The sequence below is a fragment of the Haliaeetus albicilla genome, chromosome 11, assembly GCF_947461875.1.
Source record: "Haliaeetus albicilla chromosome 11, bHalAlb1.1, whole genome shotgun sequence".
Classification (NCBI taxonomy): Eukaryota; Metazoa; Chordata; class Aves; order Accipitriformes; family Accipitridae; genus Haliaeetus; species Haliaeetus albicilla.
Window position 1 is genome coordinate 6,800,403 of NC_091493.1, and position 25,223 is coordinate 6,825,625.

General features: G+C 44.5%; 1 protein-coding gene across 8 annotated transcripts in view; it reads left to right on the top strand.

Moving 5' to 3' along the window:
- Nucleotides 1-25,223, top strand: part of JMJD1C (jumonji domain containing 1C) — a 177,750-nt gene that overhangs the window by 97,638 nt on the left and 54,889 nt on the right. For 2 of the 8 annotated variants that reach the window (XM_069795965.1, XM_069795970.1), the window contains exons 1-2: nt 17,024-17,149; nt 22,390-22,503. Coding sequence is in view for 2 of the 8 variants with exons in the window: in XM_069795964.1 (XP_069652065.1) it covers nt 22,390-22,503 (114 nt within the window). In the remaining 6 variants the exon portion in view is untranslated. Of the gene's footprint in view, nt 1-17,023; nt 17,150-21,036; nt 21,056-21,930; nt 21,952-22,389; nt 22,504-25,223 lie in introns of those variants that run through there. The other 6 variants (XM_069795964.1, XM_069795969.1, XM_069795967.1 and 3 more) reach the window with 5 other exon arrangements.

Below are 25,223 nucleotides of genomic sequence, written 5' to 3' on the forward strand. Positions count from 1 at the left end.
AAGGTCATAAATAAAAAGCTAATAATGGAATGAATGGCTTTGTCCTTTTAATTTCTTTAAAGATCTAGAACTTAGCTAGTTAAACTTCACTTTCCAATTTCATATGCCTCCCATCTTCTACAAGATTAGTTTTAATTTTGATGTTATAATTACATGCAATACTCATCATCATTACATATGAATTTCTTTCACTTCACACTCTTTTGCCACCCATACTCACGTTCAGGAGCTTCTGTACCAACTTCGTATGAGTTCTTTTGCCCTTCAACTGAAGCACATTACTATCCTCAAAAGAAAGGTGGTACTTCTAAGTATAGAAACCTAATTTAGATTTTGCTATGACAACTAGTGGTCCATTTCTTTTTTATTACAGTGATGAGGTATTTATTTCTGAAGTCCACTGATATGTTACTTAAGTCACCTTCTAGCTTGAAGGGAGAGAAAAAGTTGCCAATAGGGGCGAAGGCACAATTCTTATAAACGTACTTGAGTTTGAGAGGTCTTCCATAGCTAGAATATGTCTGTTCCATCTCCCTAAGCTAGATATGTATTTTCTTCTATCATAAAAACCACTATTATAGCCATTTAATACAAAGTGTCTTTACTTCTGCTGAAATAAACTCAAAACCATGGATATATTTTTCTTTATCCCTTTTCAGGCTTAGCAGACTTACAGAGAATATCAGGTATAACTCAGTTATAGAGAAACTAACAGAGAAACTGTTTCAGAGACTGAATAATGACTGGGAGTGAGAAATGAAACATTTCTATGCAGGTATGCCAGTGTGATTTTTTTCATAAGGAAGGGTAGTTCTAAAAGTAGCTATGCTTCTTTCTCAAAAAGTTCTTATCTTTTATATTCATTGGAAAACATTCCCACTTCTTTTTTGTACCAGAACAGGTTTTAGGGGGGGAAAAAAAGGGTTATGTTTTTCGCTTTTTATAGGCCAAATGGCTATGTGATTCACGGCTGGGAGTTTTGACCAGAAATGGGTCATTCATTTTATAGATTGTCCTGAAGTAATTCAATGTATGATGTTTTAGCATTATGAAATAGAGGAGGGGAAAAAAAATGTCCTAGAGATTTAGTGCTTGCCCTGATATCTAGCTCCATTTGTGGGTCTTGGTCTGAAAGAGCTCTTTTTCAGAGAAAAATAAAAATCTGTCAGAGTTACTCTTTTGTTCCCTCAATACCTAGCTAATGTAAAGCTTTTTCTTGTTACTTTGGGGTGGGGAAGGGAGTAAAGTTTTTGAAATCATTTTACAGATAACAAGAATATAAAGACCAAAGGGAGGCTTCATTTTTAAACTTCCATCTGTTGCTTGTTTTATGTCTTGAATAAGCACAGCTTGAGGATGGCTTAAATATGGGTAAAAGAAAAACCTCAAACTTTTGAATAGTCCTAGATTTGATGCTGTTACCTGATTTATTGATAGTTTTGTATCAGTTACGCCTGGCTTGTTGGGCCAAAAAAGATTATTTTGATTTAAAAAGTCAATTGAAATACTGTTACAAAAAATTGAACATGATTAGGAGAATTTAAAAAAAAATAAATTACAGGAGCTATTCCAAGTTGAAAGGCAAAAAAATGACAATGTTCCTCATCCTCACATAAGCATGCTGTATCTTGCAAATGGCAGAAGTACTCAAAAGTGATGCAGGCCAGGAAGGAGAGGAAGGTATCAAACAGAACAGCGTATGGGGAGAGTGCAGAGAGTGCATGGGTGATTTCTGCTTTGACACTGTTGAGAACAGGTAGTACTTTTAGAAATAAAGTACTGCTCCTTCCAGTCGATTTGGGGGGGGTGTCCCTGAAGAAGGCCTGTTTTCAATGATAGAAGGTAGTGAGGAAGAGAGAAGCTTAACTCCTCAGTTTATCATTTAGTACTCAAGCATTTTACAGAGTGAAGCTGTTTTTTTCAGAGTAGTTGACTGGTTGGTTTTGTGGCCCAGGGACAAAAAAAGCAGCAAGTCATCTTGGTACAAAACAGAGGAATGTTGCATGAGGTTTCTAGGTGCATTTCCAGCTTCCAGGGGGTGTGTGTGGTGGCAGTACACAGGGCTTTCTATTCTTGTTAATCCATTGCCGGTTGTTGTGCCCATTCACTCTTTTTTGCCCTTCTGGTGGTTCTTTTCCTTCGCCCTGTGCCTTCTCAGTTTACATCTTCCTTTTCCTTTAGTGCTGGGTGCCACCAATGGGGGACACTTTCTGTTCTGATCTCTGAGGCCATGGTTCTTCCTAGCCAAGAACAGTGATTTCCAGGAAAGGAACAGCCCCTTTCTTGCAAACATTTCTCAGTTAAACATCTGTGAACTCTAATATTTTTTTTTGAGGCCTCTAACTGTGCCAAATTTGGATAGACTTCCATGGGAATAGCCAAAGCAGACATCTTTCGCACATCCAGTTTGTTATAAAGCATTGAGCTTTTAGTAGAGGTCAACAAAGCCGGCACAGGACCCTTTCCCAGGGGGCTGGGAAGCAAATCTTGTTTCTTGAGGATCAGTGACTAGTGTTTGATTTTAATGTAAAATATGGACAGCATTTGAACTGGAGTGTGAGACTGATTTCTGCTGCTAACTACAGCTGAATTAAATGAGGGGTTGAAGTTCCTTTAGACAAAAGGTTTCAAAAGTCAAGCAGCTGATAAGTAGTTGCTGTGTAACTGGTGAGTGTATCGAGGATGTTTAGTGTGCATCCTTTTGGAAGGAAAGGACTTTAAAGAGATGAGAGTTAATAATCAAGGGAGCAGTGGAGGAAACCTGAAAAATGGAAGATTTAATAAAGCTGACTAAATATAGTATGCATGAAATCACTCATACAGTTCAAAAGTGAAAAGGAAGAAAAAAGGGGAGGGGGGGAGGCTCAAAATGCAACTGGCGATGAGGCTGGAACTTAAACGAGATCCAATAATTAAGAGAAGGTTCATGTGGCTGAGGAATTGCAGACTTCTTGGTGGGACTTTTGATGTTGTTGAATGTGAAGATAAGGAAGAATGAGAAAGCTGAGAAAGATCCTGAAGGGATTTGAGTGGGAGTGGGAAGGAAATACTCAATCATTTATCTTCATGGTAGGATAAACGACAGCAAGTTTTCTACCATGGTGGATTACAGATGTGCATACTGTACTGGAGAAGACATAGAGTAGATGGTCTGGTGATCTTAAGTGGAATTATGGTCCCTGGAGGAGAGAGCCCTGAGGAGATCACTCTTACAGCTAGCTTCTGCCCCCAAGTACCTAGAAAAATTGCCTTTAGAGAAGAAGGCTAGTGCAATGACTGGGAACTTCAGTGTAAGGAAAAAAGCTTTGACCAACCTATGCAACCTCCATTCAGGCTTTAGCTCTCAGCAGAGAGCTGTTGGGTAAACTTTTGTTTCTGTCTCAGCATATAGAGAAGTGCCAGTGAGTAGAAGACTAGTACTAATTGAGAAGAAAAAGAGCTCCAAGATTAAGGAAAATGATAGTCAGACATTGCAGCTAGGGAAAGGTTTTCACTGGATAATGGGGTGTGGTTACTAAGAAACAACTGAAATGTTGTGTATACATATTGAGAGCCTGGACAACAAAACGGAGAAATCTGAACTTCTGATAGAGGTCAGGGTATAAAACATCTGAGTATCACAAGCATGGTAGAACACTCTTAGTAACCGGATTAGATGTATTTAAAGTACTGTTCAGAAATAAGTGAACAAAAGCAGAAGTTGTGCAGTAGTAGTTACATGGTAGACTAGAAAAAACACCCTGGTGTAAAAAGGACAGACCAAAATCAGTTTGGCTCAAAATCACTTTGGAGAAAGATGACAGGAGGAGTAAAGAGTCTGTTGTTAGCCCCAGGGTTAGACTCGAATAGGGATAGGGATCTCTGTAGTGTTGTTAGATAAATACTGCTTGTTATGAGGTGGTTTACTTTCCCAGGTAGAGATTAGAGAAGAAATGATAAGGCCAAGGTATTCTTGGATGTGATTGCTGGCAAGTTTCTTCCTTAAACTAGTCACTGAACCAACAGGAAATCAGTGTTGCTTCAGACTTCATTTTGAAAAGCAATGAGGGTATTTTAGAAGATAATTTTGGATTGAGGATTCAGTTTCACTTTATGCTTAATCAGCTGCTGAAAGAGCTGGCTTCACTCTTTCTGCCCCGGTCTAGCTGATCCTAGCAGTCACGCAGCCAAGGCGTGAGTTACATCAGCAAGGTGACTCATTTTCTCTAGAGTCAGTCACGGGGAGGGGGGAAGGTGAGCTCTGATGGATCAGGCTGCCAGAGGAGGTAGAGCGAGTGCTTGGGGCTGGTGAGGTGTTCAGGACCTTCCCATTCAGTGGCAGTTTACAGCCAATCAGATTAAGTGGAACTTAAAATTGCACCCTTACTAATCATGAGTTGATTCTGTTTGAAACATGAAAAAATATAGGAAAGTTGGTTTGGAATTTAGGTTTTGAAGCCTAGTGGCAAATTTAAATAAGCAAAGCTGATCACAGATGTAAGGAGCCTGAGGACTCAATTTCTTGAAGTCTCAGATAAGTAAAATTTGTCTGGAAACTGAATCCCAAGTAAGGATGAGTTCTGCTGGTCTGCAGACCAAAATGGATGAATAGCCAGCCTGAAGATATATAGTAAGACTAACGCAGGAATCCTGTGAGAAATGGGGGGGAAAAAAAGACTTAATTCCAATTTCTTTGTTTGTAAAAGTTGAATTTGATCTTGCAAATGATGTGAAAAAAAATAAAAAGAAGAAGCTTTTGTATGGTGAGAAGGGTAGAGAATAACGATAATACACAACTAAAACATAAAACATTAAATATTTTTGGCTTAATTTTTAGTAAGGATGATGATAACTGCAGAGGAAAAGGCAAGATGTATAATGAGAATAAGAGAATGGAAATTACTACAACCAGAAGGAACTTAAGGATAGCAAAATACTCAGACCAAGAGAAATTTCCGTCTCAGAATTAGGAAAGAATTAGTGCTGATTGTAACTATTTTAGCCAGTCTTTCCTTCAGGGTGGTACCAATGATTGGAGAAAGCAGTGCCAACATAAAGAGGGGGAAAGGAAGAATTATGCAAGCAATTAAAAGACTGTCAGTCTGCCCTCACAATATGTAAAGCTTTGGAAGGCATTGGGGTGAGGAGAGAATAATCAAGGACGTGGGAAATTAAAGAAAACAAAGTAAGATACAATATACCTACTTCAAAGAGCGCATTTTAGTGACCCAATGCCTGTCTTTAAGAAGAATTAATTTTCTAGACAAGGAAGGCCAGCCTGTGGCCTTCAGGTCAGGTATGATCTGCCAGAACCTTTCCCAAGGTCTGCAGGTAAATATTCCTGTTCAGCTCCATCGGTGGGAATCCGTAGGCTGGGTTTAGTGCGTGCAGGGGAAGCTGGTACCTCACAGCTCTCGAAGAGTGCCAGAGTATTGCTGCCAAGGAGCAAAGTCTTGAGACTCTTCCTTTTGCATTGCAGCCCCCAAAGGACCAATGTTTTGTAGCTGTTGAGAGAAGCCATGAAGTAGGTGACGTTGGTCAGAGAAGCTGGGCAGAGAGGCAGATGGCATAATAAAAGCAGACTTAAATATAGCATTAATTTGGGCATGTGTTTCTAAATGGTGTTTTATTTGGGAGAGGTAAGTGACCCTGCAGATACTCTAGAATCATAAGACTGAAAAAGACCTTGAGATCATCTAATCTAAATTAAGGCCGTTAAAACTTGTTGTGTCTGCTGTAGAGATTAAGAAATTATTCCTTGCAGCATCCTGTTTTCATAGCTGGAGACACACCCAGCTCTGTTTCCCCTCCCAGTCTCTTCAGTCTGTATTCATCCATGGTATCTGCCAAAACTGTGCTCATTTTACTGCTCTCTTTTGAACACATACCTGTCTTGAAGAACAATATCCAAGACTCTGCTCACTTTATAGTACTCCAACTGAGGCTTCATGAATGCTGAACACAGGTTGTACTAATGTTCATATATCCCAGTATTGTGTTTGCATTTTTACAGCATGATACTGTTAACTCATAGCAGTTAATAAATTGAACCTAACTTCTCTCTTTTTCTGTGGAACTTCTCCTTAGCTACTTGTTTGCCATTCAGTATTTCTGCTGTTGACTTCTCCTGCCTACGTGCAATGTTTTGCATGTCATCTTTTTTTCTCAGACCACTTGTCCAGTCTGTCTTTTTGTCCTCCAGTATAATTTGCAGTTACATCAAGCTGGTTGTTTGTCAATTTAATACATATAGTCTCTGTTCCGTCATCTGGGTCACTAATGAAAATAGTGGGTAAGAGCAGACCCAGTGTAGGTGACTTTGGGAACTGCATTCTAGATATGTATTTTGACAGAGAGATAATGATGATTTCACAGTGGTTTGGGTTTGTTTGTTTGTTTGTTTTGTTTATTCCTTATTTTTTCTTGATATGCATCCACGTTAGTTTCGTTTGGGTCTGATCTATTTAGGTTGTGTACATAAGTATCATAGGAGGCAGTGCCAAAAACCTTATTTGTCAGGATATAGATCTGTTTCTCAGGTCTGCTCTTCTATTTGTAAAAGAAATCTGCTTTGACATAATGTATTATTTTCAAATTCCTGCTGGCTTTTACTCATCGCTTTGTTTTCTTTTAAGTGTTTACAAATAGACTGATTATATCTGCTGTGTGTTTCCTCCCCTTCCCCTTAATCATGGGCTATTCTTGTCATCAGCACCTTGAAAAGCTACATCATGGACCCACTTGAACAAAAAGGTTGGTCAGCTTTGTTCTGAGGCAAGAAAATGCAATTCATATAATTCATGTAGACTTTTGTAATGCGTTCCACAGTATCTCAAGTGATGAACAATCAGAGGAAGACGGGGATTAGTAGCGTGAACAGTAAATTAGATAGGAATTGGCTTATAAGATGTTAGTATGTGGTGTTGAAATAGGTGGAGCAGTGTAGTGGTGAAATAGGTCTGGCTACCAATAGTTGTTCACACATTTTGGGAATGACTTGCTTAGTGTTTTCACTAAAATGTTTGACTAATTGCTTAAATTTGATTAAATCTGTAAATGGTACAGAACAGGAAGGAGCAGCCCTTAACACAGAGGGTGAGGGTTTTTTACGCAGCTAAAATTGAATGTCCTTCAGAAATGAAGTAATAGAAATTGAACAAAACGTAACTGCATAAAACACAAAGTGGTGGATTTAGGAGCAGGTGGCAAATGTAGATGAGAGCTTATCCCGTGGAAGCACTGGCACGGAGAAGGTTTGGGCCTTCTGGCCAGTTAGAGGAGGATTGTGAACCTGCTGTGTGATGTCGAGATGATCGCAGGTGTGACTCTGGGACGTGCGAGACATCTTCCTGGAACAGAGGCATGCTACCGTCCCCTTACAGCTGCCCCCAAGAGTGCTTTTAAACTGACATACCTAACTCTGGTCAGCCATGCTGGAGAATTTAAAACATGCTGGTAAATTTAAAACCAAAATTAAATTTAAAACCAAAATTAAATTTAAAACAAAGAGGATACAGGGGAGGATGATGAGGAAGACCAGGGTGTAGAGGTACAATTTAACATGAGAGACTCAGTGGGAGTAGATAATGTAGGCTAGTAACATTGTCATGTATGCTAGTATGGGAGAAATGAGGGAATGTAATTAGTGCTATAAATAGATCTCGGAGGTAAATACTGTCTGATATACTATACAAATGGATCCAGAAGATCCTGAATTCACAATACAGGCCTGAGACACAAATTTGAAGAGAAAGCAGAGGGGTACATCACTTCTTTCTAACATACCAGTAAGTTTGAACTTGGAAAAGAAATGCATTTCACATTTAGTGGGAAACTGCTAAGCGAGCATATTTTTGTGACCTTTCAGGGACCCTAGAGAAAGGAGATGAACAAGATCTGGATCATTTCGATTTTATCTTTAAACTCACAGCTGTCACAGTTTGAAGCTGGGTGAATTTATAAAAAGCGGAAAACTTGTTATCTCGGAGAGAAATACTTTCAACACCATCTGTCCTGTGTTTTCCTGAAAGGAAAAAAAAGTGTTGTCCATCAAGGTTGCTACTGGACAAGTGTGTAGGAGGGCAGATGTGTGAATCTAAAAATAACACTGCGGGGGGGAATGCATTATGATGTCTAGGTTATTTTCTAATTTGTTTACTACATAGACTGATGGTGTTTGAACATTATTTCAGCATTATCCTGATGCTGGGATATATTGACTAAAACTCTGTCTGTTCCATCAGACTTTTTATTATCAAGTGTAAACTTTTAACCTTGACTTCTTAGTGGTTTATGCCTATAAGGTTTTTGTCTTTGAGAAGTTCTTCCAAACCTTTTATACTATAGAGTCAGGAATCAAACCAGTGTATTAGCAACTGTATCTCAGTGTAGGAAGTCTGACAAAGTTACAATATGATTATAGAACTATCATAGCAGGAGAAAATACTGCTCAAGAAGATCAAAAGATATTTCTGTATATAATCTGAAACTGGATTGTATCTCTCTCCCAGCTTACATGACACACAAAGGTGAAGTGAACAGTCTGATATTTTTATTTGAGGATATACTAGCATGTTGTCTCTGTAAGATGGAGCTTGTTACAAAGATAATTAAAACACAATGCATTGATGTTGCTTAATATTTAAGTCTTGGTGTTTGGAAATACAAAAATACTACTTTTAAGATAAGATATTCTTATGCTTAAAGTGTACATGTTTAGGATATAAAAAACCACACTATCACAAAACACAGAGAAATGGCCAAGTATGACCTTACTCCCAACAAGCTGGGACTAAGAGAGCACAGAGGCACTGAATCCAAAACGAGTAATCCTCTCCTCCCCCAAATGGCCCTTCCCTGTTAAGTGAACCCAGAGATAACCAGATAGAAAGCCTGCAAAACTGGTAAATGGGGTTCCTGATTTTTTGGAGAGAGTCGAAGTGGAGCAGGAGGAAGGAATAGAAGTTGTAGCCTTGTATTAGTGAAAAAAAAAACAAAAAACATTCTGAATATATTGCAAATTGAATGTGCTTATTTCACAGCTCTTATTCCACCTGACAAACAGTGAGATACACTGCTGTCAGTAAAAGGGAGTAAATGTAGAGACTGGAGGAATGGCCTTGAGGAGTCTTTTGCTTCTCAAAAATGGAATCCAAATTTATGTATAACAACTTCATTCATATGATAATCTGAAGCAGGTATTTCGCTCTTTCAGTTTCCACAGGATGTGTTCTTTTAAAATACTGGTCTCTGTTCTTGATATTTTTTTCAAGATTTTTATACTTCAACTTTCAATGTTTTCAAGGCTTTGGTTATTCCATATAGCTCCAAACAGGAGCTCTTGTTTAACTTATGTTTATCTCCTAATTCCAGCTCTGTTTCAAGAGCCAATTCCACTTCCCATAGAGACTTTCAACTTAACTGAGTTGTTACAGCCTACTCAAGTGACCATTTTATAGCATGATGTCAAGAATATGTTGCATGCCCTGGGTCTGGCATCAGGCACATGGGGAGCATTTGATATTACAAGAGTCACTTGGATACTGTTGTAGGGCTGTGGGAATGGAAAATACCAGCATGGATGCATTCTCACCACTGTTGTGTCGGAAGAAGTGATGCCTGGAGTGAGGCTCCCTCGGAACCATACCCCATTTTGCCTCTGATGGAGCCTGTGACTTGTTTCCAGGAGGCAGCCCTGGACCGAAGAGCCTGGCGGCAGCCTGAGCAGTCAGGGAGCCCAAACTGCAGGGGAAGCCGAGCTTTCTGTGGCGAGGATGCACCCGAGTTGTTTTGGAGAAGAGCAAATAGAAAAATGCAAAATAAAATACAATCCATTTAACAGACAGGAAGCTGACTAAGCTGGTGAGTAAGATGCCTTAGACAAAGGAAAGAGAGAGGGAGTGGCAGGGCAGAAGAACTAAAAAATAGCAGAATTGGGGGAAAAAAAGGGGCTCTGGAAATCAAAGCTAACAAGGATGTGGGGGCTGAGATGGAAAAAGATGAGGCAGGTATGAAATACCTGCTCTGGGGAATAAAAACAGAAGGAGACCTTATGAAAGCTAGATCTGGGTGACTCTCAGGAAGTGAGACCTGCTTCAGAGGCAATTGGGAATGTAGTATGAGAGGGGCAGGAAGTAGTAGGAGGGTGGAAGGTGGAGTCCTGTTCTGTAATGGACTTCAGTTAGTAGGAAGTATGAGAGGAAGGCCGTGCTGGATGCTGAATCAGAAGAGCAGCAATTCAGTGGATGTAAGAAGCCTGAAGCCAATGTTCTCGATCAGGTTGTTTTTCTGGTGGTGAGGCTGGAAGGCGGCTGTGTAAATGAATGTTATATCCAGTAAGTTCAGGGGGAAAAGGATGCAAGAATGTTGTGAATGTTGGCAGTAGAGTTGGAAGAAGAGAATAAAGCCAAGAAATGAGTTGGACGGAGTTTGGCATTATTGTGAGGGAAGCAGGAAGGTTGAAGAAGCATGAATACTGAAAAACGTGGATGGCACCCAAGTTAAAAAGGGTTTGATGAATATTGCAGAAGGAGAGTGGGTAAGAACATTATGGTCTTGAAGCTGTTGAGCTGGCTTTGTGGAGGACATAATCCAGTCCCAAGGTTAATGACTGTTGTAGCACATTACTACAGCACTTGGAAACTCACATGAAACTCCAGGATTTCATTGTGCAATGAGTTGTAGAACAAACACCAAATGAAAAGGGTTCCTTTCTCCATAGCATTAAAATTTGAGCATAAGTCAAGGGCAGATGACACACAGAGACAGGCAGATGGGAAATAGGAGGCACTGCTTGTGAGGGAAGATGAGGCTTGCATAAAGCAGTGGCCAAGCCATTGTCAAGGTTTCAGAGGTCAGCACAGCAAAGCAGAGTTTTAAGGAGAAAAAAGAAAGACATCAATGAATCAGCTTTGCAAGTGTTGCCAGTAAGCTGTTCCTGAAATTGATAAATGACCAATAGTAGGGTCGGGAGTTTTTGAAAGTGCAATTTATGTGGTGGGACTGCTGGGGGAAGGAGTGCAAAGAGTGGACATTGTGGGCTGGAGGTGTTTGTGACAGCATTTCGAGTGGATCTGAACATGTATGCATTTAGTAAGGCCAGAGGAAAGGAGGCTTCAGTAATCAAAATGCAGGATGAGTGTAGGCTGGTGCTCTGAACTATGAGGATGGGTAGAAAAACATGTGCTTTATAAGAAAGATCTGCAAGAGTTTCATGTAACCTGGACCCAGAAGTGAGAGAGAGCAGGTCACACTTAAAGATGACATTGATGTTACTGGATTTGAGTGAGTGGCAAGGTCACAGCATTTTTGCTCAGATGAAGAAGGGAGAGGGCATAGGAAAACAAGGCTGTTGTAGTGATGCTGGGCTTGAGATGACAGACTTCCACAAAGGGATGCCTGAGAGACTGCTCAGTATTTTGTCTTTGGACATAAATCTGGAGTTAGAGCACTGCTTCGTAGGTTCAAAGTATAAGGATTTGTATCTGTAAATGGCATACTGCAGAGGCTAGGTAGAGAGAAAAATGTCAGTAACAAGCTGCTAATAGAAGCTGAATTGGGGGAAGGCATAGAATGGGCGAAGAAGAAAAGAAACTAGGGGCGGCAATTGTAGAAAATATTATTTAGGTAGCTTAGACCTGAAAGAACGAGTTGAATTTGTACAAAGGATTGGGGTTTTTGTAACAGGAGAAATGAAAGCAACTTAGTCTGAAATTATTTGTCAGCATTCAAAATTTGTAGTTTCTGAAGTTTGCAGATCATTTTAACACTATCAGCAAACTCCAGCAAATAAGAAAACTCATGCAATACTGTTGCCTACAATGATGTTGTTTTTTTTAATGCCATGCTTCTGGTTTTTCTTTTACCAAGATTATTGGTCTCCTGTTGCGGCAGGGACACCGATTCAGCCACAAAAATAGTGCAAGTTTACTAACAGACCTTATTCCCAGAGCTGCGATTACAGTATTGGTATGATGAAGTAGACGGGTATGAAGTAATGGGGAAAATTGCACAGTCATGTTGATGCATGCAGCATTAAACCCCACGGTGCTTGCTGAGGGAAGGACAAAAGTGGTTTTAAAAGTTGATTGAAAACATTGCAAAGATAGAAACCATATTTTAAATTGGATTGATTTGAAATATACTGTAAAATCAGTTAGTGCTGATACGCGAGTATTAATGGTATCGTTGCTCATGTTCCTCCATGTACACTGTTGTCCTCGGCTTCTCAATTTTGAAAAATCACTGCAGATAGCCTGGTGAAGATTTTGCACACCTGGATGTCTCCAAGTGAGATTTGCCCACCTCCGTAACCAAAAAGGAGAGTTTAAATGAAGAATTTGCCAAATGAACTGGCACCTGAATGCCATTTGCTCTATGTAACGTGTTGCAGCCTTAGTAGTGATGATTGTTTCACAGACATTAATTCCTCCTTTGGACTTTGGCTTCTGCACTTAGGTACGCTGTTTGAACTCAGCTGGTTTGCACAAATACGTAATCAGAAAGTTAATTTCTCCACTAACATGAGACTGACCATAGCTCTGCTCTTACACCGTATTATGTCTGCAGGAGTATTGCTATGAAACAGTTCTGCTTGCTAAGCAAATGTAGGGCAGCGCACACAGGAAGAAGATAAGTACAAACCCGCTAATTTAAACGAAGACGACCGATTTAAATAACTTTAAAACAAACGAAAGGTTAAATATTTACTCATTCGCAAGATCTACATGTGCTCTTCCCTTGCCAGATGGGTTTCTGGCGCGGGGTGCGGGTAAGGAGCGTTAGTTTTCAGTCAAAGGGGTTTCCTGCCTTCCAGAAAGGAAGGGGAGGGGGGGTTTACAGCAGAACCCCGCCGCTCTGCCTGCGCTTCAGCTTCCCGATGTCCTTGCGGTGTTTCTGGCAGCGCGGTGCTAGCCAGCAGCCTCCCAGCAGGGCGGGCAGTGACTCACGGCCCGGGCGCTGGCTGCCGGCCAGCCCGCAAGTACAAGGGCTGCAGCTGGCCCCGGCCCCGGCCCCGGCCCCGGCCCCGGCCCCTCCGCGGCAACAAAGGGGCTGCGGGGGGCGGCGCTACCCGCCGACCTGCGCCCGTCCCGCCGGCCCTGCCCCGGCACCAGCCGCGGGCGCTCGAGTGAAAAACCTGCCAGTGGTTTCAAGGGGAGGGGGGGGGGGGGGGGGAAAGAAAAGGGGAAAAAAAGAGCAGCTCTTGCAAAACCGGCACAACCCGGCGCGCCTTCCGCCTCGAAGCAAGCAAACACCAAACCGAAAACCTCCAGCGGAGGAAGGCGAAGCCGTCCGTACGCCACCTGGAATTTTTCGTGCGGTCTCTAAAAATACAAAACCTGCAGTACAGCCGTCCTCGCATGCGTGGCCCGAGCCTGAACCTGGGGCGTGCTGCTGCGGCGCACCGGAGGAACGCTTTGCTGTAGCTGAAGTTAGCGACTGCGATTTCAGGAAGGGAATGTTGGCGGTTTTCCGTCGATTTCCATGATTATCTGTAGTTCTGGCGATTAGCTGCAAAATAGGGCACGCTCTGTAACCAGTAATACATGTATCCTGTGGCAGCGAGCCAAGACAGTAATTGAAGGTCAGGGATTGTTTGCCGAGTGCACTTCAGTGTGCTGCCTGATTCCATAGGGGACTGGCAGTGCCAAAGAACAAAGGCAGCTCTGTTCTGCGAGCTTATAGTATGGCTTGTTCGGCAGAGTTCAGGCCCAACTGTGAGACAAACAGGGGTTGGAAACAGCACTAAAATAACGTGACTGTGAAATAAGCCGCTCTAAAGTGTCGTGTATTTTGCGAATGTCATAACCGGGCTTGGATAGGGATATTTTTCCATAGGCTTTGGGACTCTTAAGACACAAATTTTTAAAATTCTTGTTTAAAAATCGGTGTCAGTCCCTGTATGTGGCAAATCTGTGTTTTGTTAAGAATACACGCATATATATTGCGGTACATTTAGTCAGCTGTAATGATGTAAATGTCGTTTTATGTTGCCTTAGCATACTTAACGTTAGCAGTTGCACCAGTAGCAACTTCATGGGTTTTTTTATACTCTCAAAAGGTGTTTTCCCACTTAGCAGATCTTCACTGAGATTATCTTTAAGTGACAGCCTTGGAAATAGAGCTGCTGGGTTAGTATTCCACCTGTAGCTGGTGCCACTTGAGAATTTTTACAAAATCCCTCTGTGGTAATGAATAGGTGGTGCTGCGCTGGGTATTAATATTCTTTGTTACTAAGTCGCAGTCTATTAATAAAGCTTCATCCAAACAGGCAAACTTGCCTGTCCTCCAGACAGTCTTGTGATTTGTATTTTAACAGTGTCTGTATTGGATATTATTAAGGATTGCCTGCTTTGACAGTTGCACTACATACCGCACAGCTATCACAGCACCATTAGTTTAATAGTAGCATGAAGTATGTTGCGCTCTGTAATAGGCATAATTCGTTTGTTTGCCCTTCCTGAAATAACTATTAGTGTTTGGACTCTTACTTGAGAGAAATGGTAAAACAAACCTCTGAAACCGTATGAGAGGGGTACGAATTTTGTGGTGGCAGTGGTAGTATGTCTTTGGGATGTTCAGTACTTGTTGGAGGTAATCTAAAATGCGCTTTAGAAGTTAAATCGAAAATCATACAAGGACAGAATTAAGTTTGGAAAAAGTATTTTCTTTCTTGACTACTTGGCAAAGTCTGAGTTGAGGATATTTCCTTGTGTCAGCTATTCCTGATTAGGTCAAGTTTAATTTTTTAGAGGTGGTGAGGCCTCTGAAGAACCGAGTCTGTGAAAGACCCCCCACTCACTTGACAAGCTGCCCTGTTGCTGTTTGGTGGCAGAGAATGGGCACGCTTCTGCACCAGAGGCGTAAAGGCAGTGCAAACTGCGGCCCCAAACATGCAAGAGGGATGCATTTTAGTCTCTGCTGCTGCATGACCTGTCTCAGTACGGGTGAAAGCGGCTGAGGCGTTATTTCCCCCCACACCGGGGGAGGTGGGGTGGAGAAGAAGGAATTGGAAAGAAATTGGGTCAAAATGGTGTCACTAAGATGTTTGATTTTTTTTCTCTGGAGATGAGGAAGTGCAGCCCTGCCACAGCCTGGCTGGGGCAGGGGGGGCGTTGTTTTGGGGGAGCAGAGGGGGCCAGCGAGCCCCATGCTCTGCTGGCAGTAGAAGGCGGCCTTTCTCTGGCTAGCCCTGAGGGCGAGCGGATCTTGTGAGGGTCTGTGCGCAGGGGTGTCGGAGACGAGAGGAGCAACTGGGTGGTCAGGAATAGATGGAGGCTGCTCAGGGCACTGCTGCCTCCCCACAGCCTTGCTGCCATATAAGGCTGCTCAGCCGCCTCGGACTCGCCAGCCTGGAACTCCACTTAAAAGGGGAAATAAATACAATAAACCACCTCTGCTAGTGTCCCTTCAAAGCAAAATGCAGTTTTGCAGTTACGTGGTTTGAGCGTAGGCCGGGTAGTGTACAAAACCCATGTCCAGGTACCCTGGTTCCTGCCCTGCTCGTGTGCGTGCTGTGCCACAAACTGTTGTGGAGGAAATCCAGTTGCTGGAGACAAGTCCGTGGTGGGTAGAGAGCCTTCCAGTTCAACTTTAATTTTTAACTGTACTTAAGTATTTTATGATTTCAGAGCTCAGTATTTTATAGCATTCCAGTACACCTTTAAGCTTACATCATTTGGAATAATTCAAGATGAGAACAGAGAACTAGTCATGCATTGATTTCCCATTATTCTCATACTTTCTTGGCAAACGACACACTTTGTATTTTTTCCATGAAGTAAAAAATGTACAGCTGTTTGTTTAAAGGGTTTGGAGGAAATAAATGCCTCTATCGCAACCTCCCTTGTGATTTATTTTTTTTCCTTTTTTTTCTTCTATCCATGCTTGTGCATGTGAGCTAAACTCAAGGAATGAATTACAGGCGTTACTGCTAAATTTCTGTTTGGAAACTATTTTCTCATTAGCTAGTGCACCATGCACTCTTCTCTCCCTGGACTATTCAGGTGAATTGATATTTTCATGTAAACAGCTAGTTAGTGCCATCAACTTCTGTTCAACAGTGGGGAAACACGTTTTATGTGGGGTTTGCTGTGTTTGGTTTTTTTTTTTTTGTCATCGAGGAGAAAATAGGTTGTATGCTGAAAATAGGAAAACCGTGCTTGAGGACGTTTTGCCGTCAGTCGATGGGCTGTACATACTTGCCGATGACGGCGAAGTATGCTGTTAGGGCCAGGCTTTCAGCTGACCGGCCCCTGCCAGGCTTTCCCTCTATCTGGCGGCGCAGAGGGGAGCGGAGCAGCCCGGGACTCCCGGCTCGCCCCCCGCCGTGCGGCTTGGGTCGCTCCCCGCACCGCCCTCTGCTCCGGCTGCTTCTGGACCAGAATCAGGCACTGAGCTCATGCCTGACCCGCCCTTCCTTTTTCTTCCTTTTTTTTTTTTTTTCGGGTGAACGTGGATGGAATCGTAGCCCTCGTTTGCTGACTCCAGAAGGCCCACGCGAGGGGGAGGGACGGGGAAGGGCTTTCAAAGGACAGACCCGGCATCGTGGCGGCTTTTCGGGGGACGGAAGGACTTAGGCCACAACCTCGGTTTCGGGTTTCGCAGGCTGCCGCGCTCCAGCCTGGGCCGCAGCAGGAGGCTCTCGACCCCCGGCTGCCCCGGCCCCGCTCCGAGCCCGCCGCCACACGTGGCCCGCGGCTCCGCCCCCGCGGGACGTGGCCGCCTCCCCCGCCCCCGCGGGCCGCGCCGCCCCTTCCCGCCGGCGCCCTCCCCCTCGCTCGGCTCTCGGCGGCTCGGCTCGGCTCGGCTCGGCGCGGCGCGGCCCGGCTCCTCCCCGCTCCGGCAGAGCGCCGCCATGGCCGGCCCCGCGCACCGCGCGCCCGCCCTTATGTAAGCGGCGGCGCGCCATGACCCAGCAGCGGGGACGCGCCGGGGCCTCCGCGGCGGGCCCAGCTGCCTGCTAGCCCGCGCCGGCCCCACAAAGGGCGGGCGGCGAGCCCGAGTCCTCCTCCTCCTCCTCCTCCTCCTCCTCCGCCGCCGCCGCCGGCCCCGCCCCCGGCGCGGTCGCTCGACCCGGAAGCGGCGCGGCGAGAACCATTTTCCTAAGTGAGTTCAAAGGCGGAGGCGGGCGCGGAGGTCCCCCGGGCCGGGCCGCGGGAGGCCGAGCGAGGTGCATACCGACGGGCGGGGGATCGGCAAGGGGCGGGCGGGGGGGGGGGGGGCGGCAGGGGCGAGGGGAGGAGGGGAGAAACCGACCGCCGCGACGTGGGGGCGGCTTATCTCCGCGGGACAGCCCCCCTTCCCCCACGGACATTTTAAGTTTCCGAGGGGCGCCTTTGTTTGCCCTCCGAGGCCGCGGGGGCGGAGCGGGGCGCGCCCCCGGCCCCGCGGGGAGGGGGGGGGGGGGGTGTCGTGGCCCCCGGCCCGGCGGTGCGCGGGGCGGCGCACGTGACGGGCGGGCTTCCGCGGGCGCGGCGCCGCACGCGGCCGGCGGCGGCTTTGTGCGCGGCCCGGCGGAGGGCGAGCGGCCCGGCGGAGCGCGAGCGCCACCGAGACGGGCCGCAGGGGGACACCGTGAGTACCGGGCGCCTCCCTGACCCGGGGGATAATCGATCGAGAAATCGGGTTTTAAAATTTTTTTTTTTTTTCGCTTTGGTGGAGGTGGGGTTAAATTTCGGTCGTTACCGCCGTCTGCTGAACTGGAAAGGCCCGTTGTCCAGGCGTTAGCCGTGAGGAGCGCCGCCGTTACAAAGCAGCTGCCATAATCTCCGCAGGGCGCTGCCATGCGGCACCCCCGCCGCCTCCGACGGGGAGGGGGCCCGGCTGGCCGTGCGTTCTTTCCGCGTCCCGCCGGTTACTTCCTTCTGCCTGCGGGCTCCGACACCCCCCTCCGGGCAGGGCTGAGGGAGTTCCGCCCGCAGTAATGCCTTGGCTGGAAACGGGCTCTTTCGTCGGGAATGCAGGCGAAGTAGTCTGCAAAGGAGAAAACTCGACGCTCGATTTTTTTTTTTTTTAATTTTTTTTTGCATCAAATCTGCCTTTTTTGTCTTCCGCTCTTTACCACTCGCTAATTCTGCCTTTGAGTGCAAACCATGGCAACAAACAGGCGTTGGAAGAGAGCTACAGCTATTTTGAATGCTTAAGTGTCATAATGAAAAGGTGCCAGCGTTTGCCCTACTGCAGACTGAACAGCGAGGCTGAGGAGCGATAGGTGGAAAAGTTTGCCGAATAGCACGTATAAATGAAGTTTACACCAGCTTTTCAATTTTTGTGGTTGAAGGAGGGAGACCCGTGAAGCGTTACACGGTTTAGTTTCTTGAATAAATTTTTAGCTTTTTAAAAGTCTGTTCTCTTCACGGTATGAATTCCTCTAGAGAGACTTAAAAGAAAAAGGGGGGGAGGACGATGGACATGACACAAGCGCAGTACCTGTGCCTAGAAAAATGTGCTTTTTGTGGCGTGGGGAGCAGGCTTCAGGCGGGGGGTGCCCAGCTAAGCAGGCTGCGAGCTCCAGTGAGGCGGATGAGGTCGTGGTACGTGCGGGATGAGCCGGGCGGCAGCTGCGAGCTCAGCTGTAACCCGAGCGTTTGCTGCAATGAGCCTTCTGGGTGTCAGAGCCTGGCAGCGCCGAGGCTGCAGCAGCCGGCAGTCAGCAGCTCGCAGCCGAGGTGTGGCGGCTCCCGGAGCCCTGGCCAGCGCCAGGGAGCTGCCTGCTCGCACGGTGGGGGCGGCTCAACCACCCCTCCGGCTGCTGAATTGCGTTACCCAGAGATAAAAAGGCGCTACGGGCTTGCTCGGTACCGCTTCCTGGGGAAAGCGGGGCCTGCGGTTGCCATGGGGGCTTGGAAAGGATAAATAAATAGATGAGTTGTGTTACTGGGCGTGCGAAAAAGCAGTCCGTGAGTAATCCCCTGTATTCGCGAGTATTGGGTGAAGGCCGTCGAATAGTTTTGAGATTGTCTGCTGTGAAGCGATGGTACTTAATGTTTTTGAAAAAGTTGTTTGGATTTCTGGAAGGTCCAAACCCAGCGTCTCCTCTCGGTCTCAGAGCTGTGCCGGATACCTCCCGTAGGCAGGTTATTTCTTGCATGAACTGGGGTAAAATCACGGGGAGATGGGGCGGGGGGACACACAGAGTAAGAAATATGTTTTATTCAGTATCGGGCAACTTGGTGGCAAAGCAACCAACGCGTGTGTGTGTGGTTTTCATAGAGCTCCCTTTGGCCAAGCGGGGGAAATTTGGTGGAAAAAAAGTGGGATTTTTTTTTTTTTAACTAGCTGCTTAGAAGAGTGCTGAAGTCAGATGTCACTTAAAATTGAGTGCTTGAGTCCTTTGCTTAATTGTGGTCTTTGGGGAACTGGGTTCATGTAGATGGTAAAAGGAAGTGTTATGCAAGTTTGAAAGGGAGATTTTTGTTTGAAAAGGTTGTTTTTCCTGGTTTCAGCCAGTATGCTTGATTCTCCCTAGTTGTCCTCCACGTTGGGAATGGAAAGAGCGTCTTCCGCTGAAAGTCTGCAAGGAGCTCGTTGGACCTTCTTACATCTATTTTCGTGTCGTTACATGCCTTGCATGCTTGCCTCTAGTAGCTGACTCTTGCCTGCTGTGCTCCTAGTCTGTTTTTCTTTGTGCATATGTGATGCATGGTGTGAAGTTTGGTCATGTCTTCCGTCTTAAAGATTTTTTTCAAATCCCTAACCCGTCCTGGCTTGGCTATCTCCTTGGTGGCCTGCCTGTCTCCTGGAGCTGATGGGAGTCTGGACTTTGCCTTCTCAGGAAGGCCTGCTTTTATTGAAGGGTGGGGTTTTGTTGTTCTTTGATAGTGGGAACGTTTTCTAATAGTGTCTGAAAAATCTCAAGTTGTGTGCAGCTGAGTGGCTATCGGTGTACAAGGAGGTGTGTGACATGGTGTAGTTTTGCTTTATTTATTTACATATTTTTTTCTCTGTGCTTGTGGGATAGCCTGCATCCTCCACATGTGTATTTTGGGGGCGTTGGCCTGTCTGGAGGCTTAGATCTATGAAAGCAAGTGAGAAGGCATTACGTTTCTCTTCTCAGAATAATCACGCTCGCAGATCTATATTTGGAACTAGTGCTTTTAATACCAGCAGTAAGATAAACTCGTGGCTCACACATACCTTAATCTGCTGTGTTGTCTGAATCCTGAATGATGACTGCAAGCCGCATTCCACACGGTTTCGTTTTAGCTAATGATGTGGTATGTCCTGTTGTTCCGTAGTCAGAAACACATTTCTTGACCAGAATAATAGCACAGAAAGTTAGAAAGGAGCCAGCAATGGAAAATGTAGAACAGTATACGTGAAGGTGCGGGGGCAAATTAAGAACTGAAAGACTACAGCGTTGACTTTTTTAAAGAAAAGTTTGTCTGCTTGTGAGTTTATACACTCAACGCTTTGCAGTTTCATGATGTGAACTCCACCCTCTCTTAACTCGAACCATTAGCAATACAAGATCCATTATAGAAAAGTGATGCAAGAGCAAAGGCCCTTTCTTAACTATTAGAGGTTAAATAATTATTTACTATTCAGACTCTGTAGTTAGCATATTATCATATTCTCCTGCCCCTTCAGCCCTTTCATCTTGTTACCCTGTTGTTGAGATGGCTGACTGGCTGATAGGGTTTTGGTTTGGGTTTTTTTTTTTTTTTTCTTTGCTTGCGGGAGAAAGGGTAACAGCTGAAGTGAAACCTTAAATAAAATGGAAACAGGAATGCGGTACATTAAATCTGAGCATTTGTAGAGTTGGATACGTTTATTAGAAAGTATAATGTATCCCCAATGAAGTATTCTCTCATTTGTTTAGTAAGTGTCAAAGCTGAAGCTCCAGAGAGACTTGGGTTATATTTAGCCTAATCGCAAGGCAGCACCTTTGTAAAGTAGGTAATGAAATCTGATAAAACCTTGAGTGCATCTCTTAGGAGGTGCCTGCAGACTGGCTGAGGGCAGGTCACTGACTCTGCTGCTGCCCTGCTTGGGTGGCTTTTGTCAAGATATGGGATTGCTTTGTGCCTCAGTTTCCATACCTGAAAATAGGTGGCAGTGATCCTGCCCTCCTCTTGTAAGTACTTGGGGTCTGTTGCTGCGGGGTGTTGCACGTGAGCCAGTGATGTCCTGTTGGAATAGCAGCGTCTTACAGGTGTTGGTGTAGCATTTGCACAACGCTTCATGTGGTTTGACCTGCCCTTGTTTCTCCTCTTTGTCTTTTCTTCCTGCATTTTAAATTTAGAATCAGTCTCAACGGGCTTTATTCTTTTCCTGTTTTCCCTCGTTACTATTTTTTTTTTTGTCCTGTAGAGTAACTTTCCTCTGTTTTTTTCTGTTCCTCCATGTTTTTTTCCTTTATATCCTGCATGTTCTTTCTGCCCGTCGTTCCTTTTGTTCACCCGTGCCTTCCTTTTGCTGTTCCTGTCAGTCTTCGGGGCGGCATTTTCTCTCCCCTCCATCCGCTGGGATTTCCTTTTCACCTGACTCATCCCCTCTCTGTACATCCCCCGCTCAGTCATGCTCTCCTTGCGCTTCTGTTCCAGGAAACGCAGCCAGCAGGGAAGGGGACTGACCTCCTGCTCGTCCCCTCTTGGGGGAGACCCACTGAAGTCACGGCTCCCTCCTCACTTGCCTGCCGCATCCCGCTGCGCCTGGACGAGGCAGGGCGTTTGGGGCAAAGACTGTAGAGGGGCGTGGAGGAGCCCGTTATTCCCCGCTCCCCTTTCTTTCTCTGTGCTGGGCTTTCGCAGCGGGGGCCGGGAGGTTTCCTGCTTCCCCAGCACATGGTGGGGAAGCAGGAAACCTCCCGGCCCCTGCAAAAGCCCCGGGACCAGGCACTGCCTTCTCCCAAGCCCTTGCGCCGGAGCAGCCGGTTGCTGCAGGGAGGAGCAGCTGCGGGGGCGGCAGGCAGAAGAGTCAGAACAGTTGCAGAGCCAGGCAGGGAAATGAGATGGTTGACTCGGAGGCAAGGTGAATGATTTCAGAACAGGACGGGGGGGGGAGCATTTTCACGTCTGCAGTCTGTTTCCACTTCAGCGTCCTTAGTGTAATTACCACTGCGCTAGCTAGTCCTGCAGGCAGAAGGAGAGGACCTACGTGCTAAGCTGTATGTTTAAGATATAATCGTGCTCCTGTACTTTGAGCTTCTGTGGTAAACACTCTTGCTCAAGCACAATAAGGGAAAGGAAGAATGTATGGTGTAGTTCCCTTTTCTAGCTGGTTTTCCACCAGCGGCACAAAGGAAAAAATTACAAAACACAAAATCCTTCTTTCTCGTATAATCAGTAATTGTTATTCTGTTTTAACTTGTTTTGATGGAAGAATTGCGTCAGTGTTTATACAGTCCTGGGGGTTTGATATGCTGAGCTTTTTTAAATTGGTTAATTGTCTTTTCTTTTTTTCCAATAGACATTCAAGCCCTTGGTTGGAAAAAGTGTATACAATTCAATTACTGCAGTCGAATTCCTTGTGGACAAACAGCTGGATTTTATAACTGAAGATAGTGCCTTTCAGCCCTATCAGGTAAGGAATTTGGTTAGCGTATAAGTACTGTCCATTTAGCTTAGTTAAAATCCATGTGTTTATTATTTTTAAGTGCATTTTACAGTCAAGTTCTGTGTTACAGGAACAATTTCCTGTTGATAATTGGCAGACATTGTTCCTCATTTTGTGAAAGATTATATTGGATACTGTATCTGATTCTAGTGAATCTGATCATATCAAGGAGTACTATGTGACTAATGTTATTGAACCACCTTTAAGTAAAATACCCGACCCCTTTAAAGGTTAATCCATACCATTAATTGTAGAGCAGATAAAAGATAGTATCTATCCTTCTGAAGCTGGGCTTTCATTTCTAGGTCTTTGCACTACTACAGTGATATCAGACTTACTGTTTTTTTGAGAATGAATAGCAGAAAATGTTAATTTTTTAAACAGAAAATATACTTTCTCTTGCTGTTTTTTCTAAGCCTGCTAAAATTTCCAGTATTATTGATTTTAATGCCGCCTTCATTAATTAGAAACACATTAATATATTAATGTCTGTTTATTTAATGAACAAGAGAAATGATGTTCCTCCCCTCTTCAGAAGAAGGTCTAAAAATCTCTTCTATGACAAATAGAAAAACCTTTGATACTTCAACTTGCGCTGAACTGATTGCAATTAGAATAGCCATAAATTCTTTCTTACGGCTGGGATGGTACACTGCAGTGATACAGAAATAGTACTTTGAGACTTGGAATAACAGATGGCCCTGAATAAATGCTATGTAATTTTGTCCTGACACCCCTTCTTCCCTCCTGCTTCACCAAGATGGGTTTTTTTTTTTTCCCAATACCAAATATAGAGCTACAAAAGGAGAAGCGACCAAGAGAGAATCCTGAGGAAGGGAGAGGGAGGTTCAGTTCGAGGAAGGGCTGGTGCTTTTTCTGTGTCTGTGGTAGAGAAGCTAAACGAGTTCAACGCTTCTTGTCAGGGTGAGGTTACGTGTCATGACTTGAGCTGCTCAAACAGCTTGGCTCTGCTGCAAAGGACAGTTCCCACTATCAGACCCCATGCTAGTGCCTTCAGCCTTCTAAATCAGCACAGCCTTGATTTTCAAAAACCAGGGTGGGGGTGGAAGCCTGTGGTGTTAGTGAGCTGAGCTGGATTAGCCCAGGGTGCACCAAGTGCTGTGGCTTCCTCTAGGGAGGGGGTCAGGATGACGCAAAGTGGAGTGGGATATCCTCCTTTGGCAGCAGCGACCTCTTAAATCAGCTGAGCCGTGAAGTGTAAATTCACCCTCAGAGTCCAGCCGCAATCATCCAGATTCATTTCACAAAGCAAATACTTGGGCTAGCATCTGTCCTTTGCCTGAAATCTGTCAAGATCATGTCTCTGATGATGTTCATTCCAGTAACAGTCATCAATCTCCTTTTGGCAGTGGATCATTTCTTACCAGATGAGCAGAGCAAAACAAATTGAATATATGAGAAGGACAGCCTTTTGTAAAACAATCCTATTGCCAGGCCTGGCTGGCAGTTAATATAACGATGCTGTATGCGTTTCAGGTCCTTCACTTCAAGCAGTATTTACTGATACAGTGTTGGACACAGAAACACCTTGATTTGCGAAGGTGCATACAAATTGAAGGTGTCATTTTTGCAAATGTGTCATATGAACAGCTGGCTTTATAATATCTTGGTAGATAATACTGTAATTAACAGCATTAGCAACTTCAGTTTTAAAAGAGGTGTTGAGCAAAAACTGGTACAAAGCAGTTCCAGATATAACCTTGGTCTCCCTAACTCTTGGCCTCAATTTTTGACATGTAGAGGGCAACTCTGTGAGAGGCCAGGTTGTTTCCCCCTCTCATGGAGCAAACAGCTGCCTATTAAAGCCTGGGATCGAGGCTACTGATCTGTATCAATCATAAGTAGTTTGGTCACAAGAGATACCTAAATTGTTTGTCTGTTTTAACATTACAAGATGGTTGCTGACGGAGATTCATCTTAAGTACTAAGGCATCCAGAATTTGCATCTTAACTGGGAATTGCTCAGATATGGAATGTAGAAATGTAAAATAATATTGAGCTTGCTGGTGAATACTGCAAATATTTCTTTATTTGAATGATTATAAGAAGTTTTAGAAATTACTTTTGTAAGCACATCTCTCTGCAGGGCTAGCAATGTCTCATTGCTAAGTTTTACAAGTTAACTGTACAGATAAGAGCTTTACTGAATGATAACGTCTTTAAGAGAACAGAAAACTATTCTGACTTATGTACCAGCATTGTGTTAGACAGAAATGTTAACTTGATCATTATGAGACTGTTTTCTCCTGAAAGATACCTGAAGCAGGAGGATTGTCTCTATTCTTTTGTTTGTCTTGTTATTTTTTGTTAATGCTGGAAATCGCATTCCTAGCCTTCAGTCACTTAATGTAGGGTAGTTTTTACTTGCCCCTTTTTTCTGGAAGGCCTTCCTTTTCTTTGCCATGAAAACAGGCCCTAGATAAATCTTTGGTAAACTTCCTGTGAAAATCTGCTATTCTAAAAAGAAGAAAAAATGGCCTTTTTGCTCCCTTATTTGGTCTGGAATACTGTTAACCTGCTTTTGAGCAGAATACATAACCGAGGAACCATTCTTTGCAGAGATGAATTAACTCTGAGTCTTTCTAAATATGTTTAGTTTTTCGTTTCAGCTCTCATGGCTGCACTTTTTCAATATGAAGTCCTTAGAGACCATGGTGATCTAAACG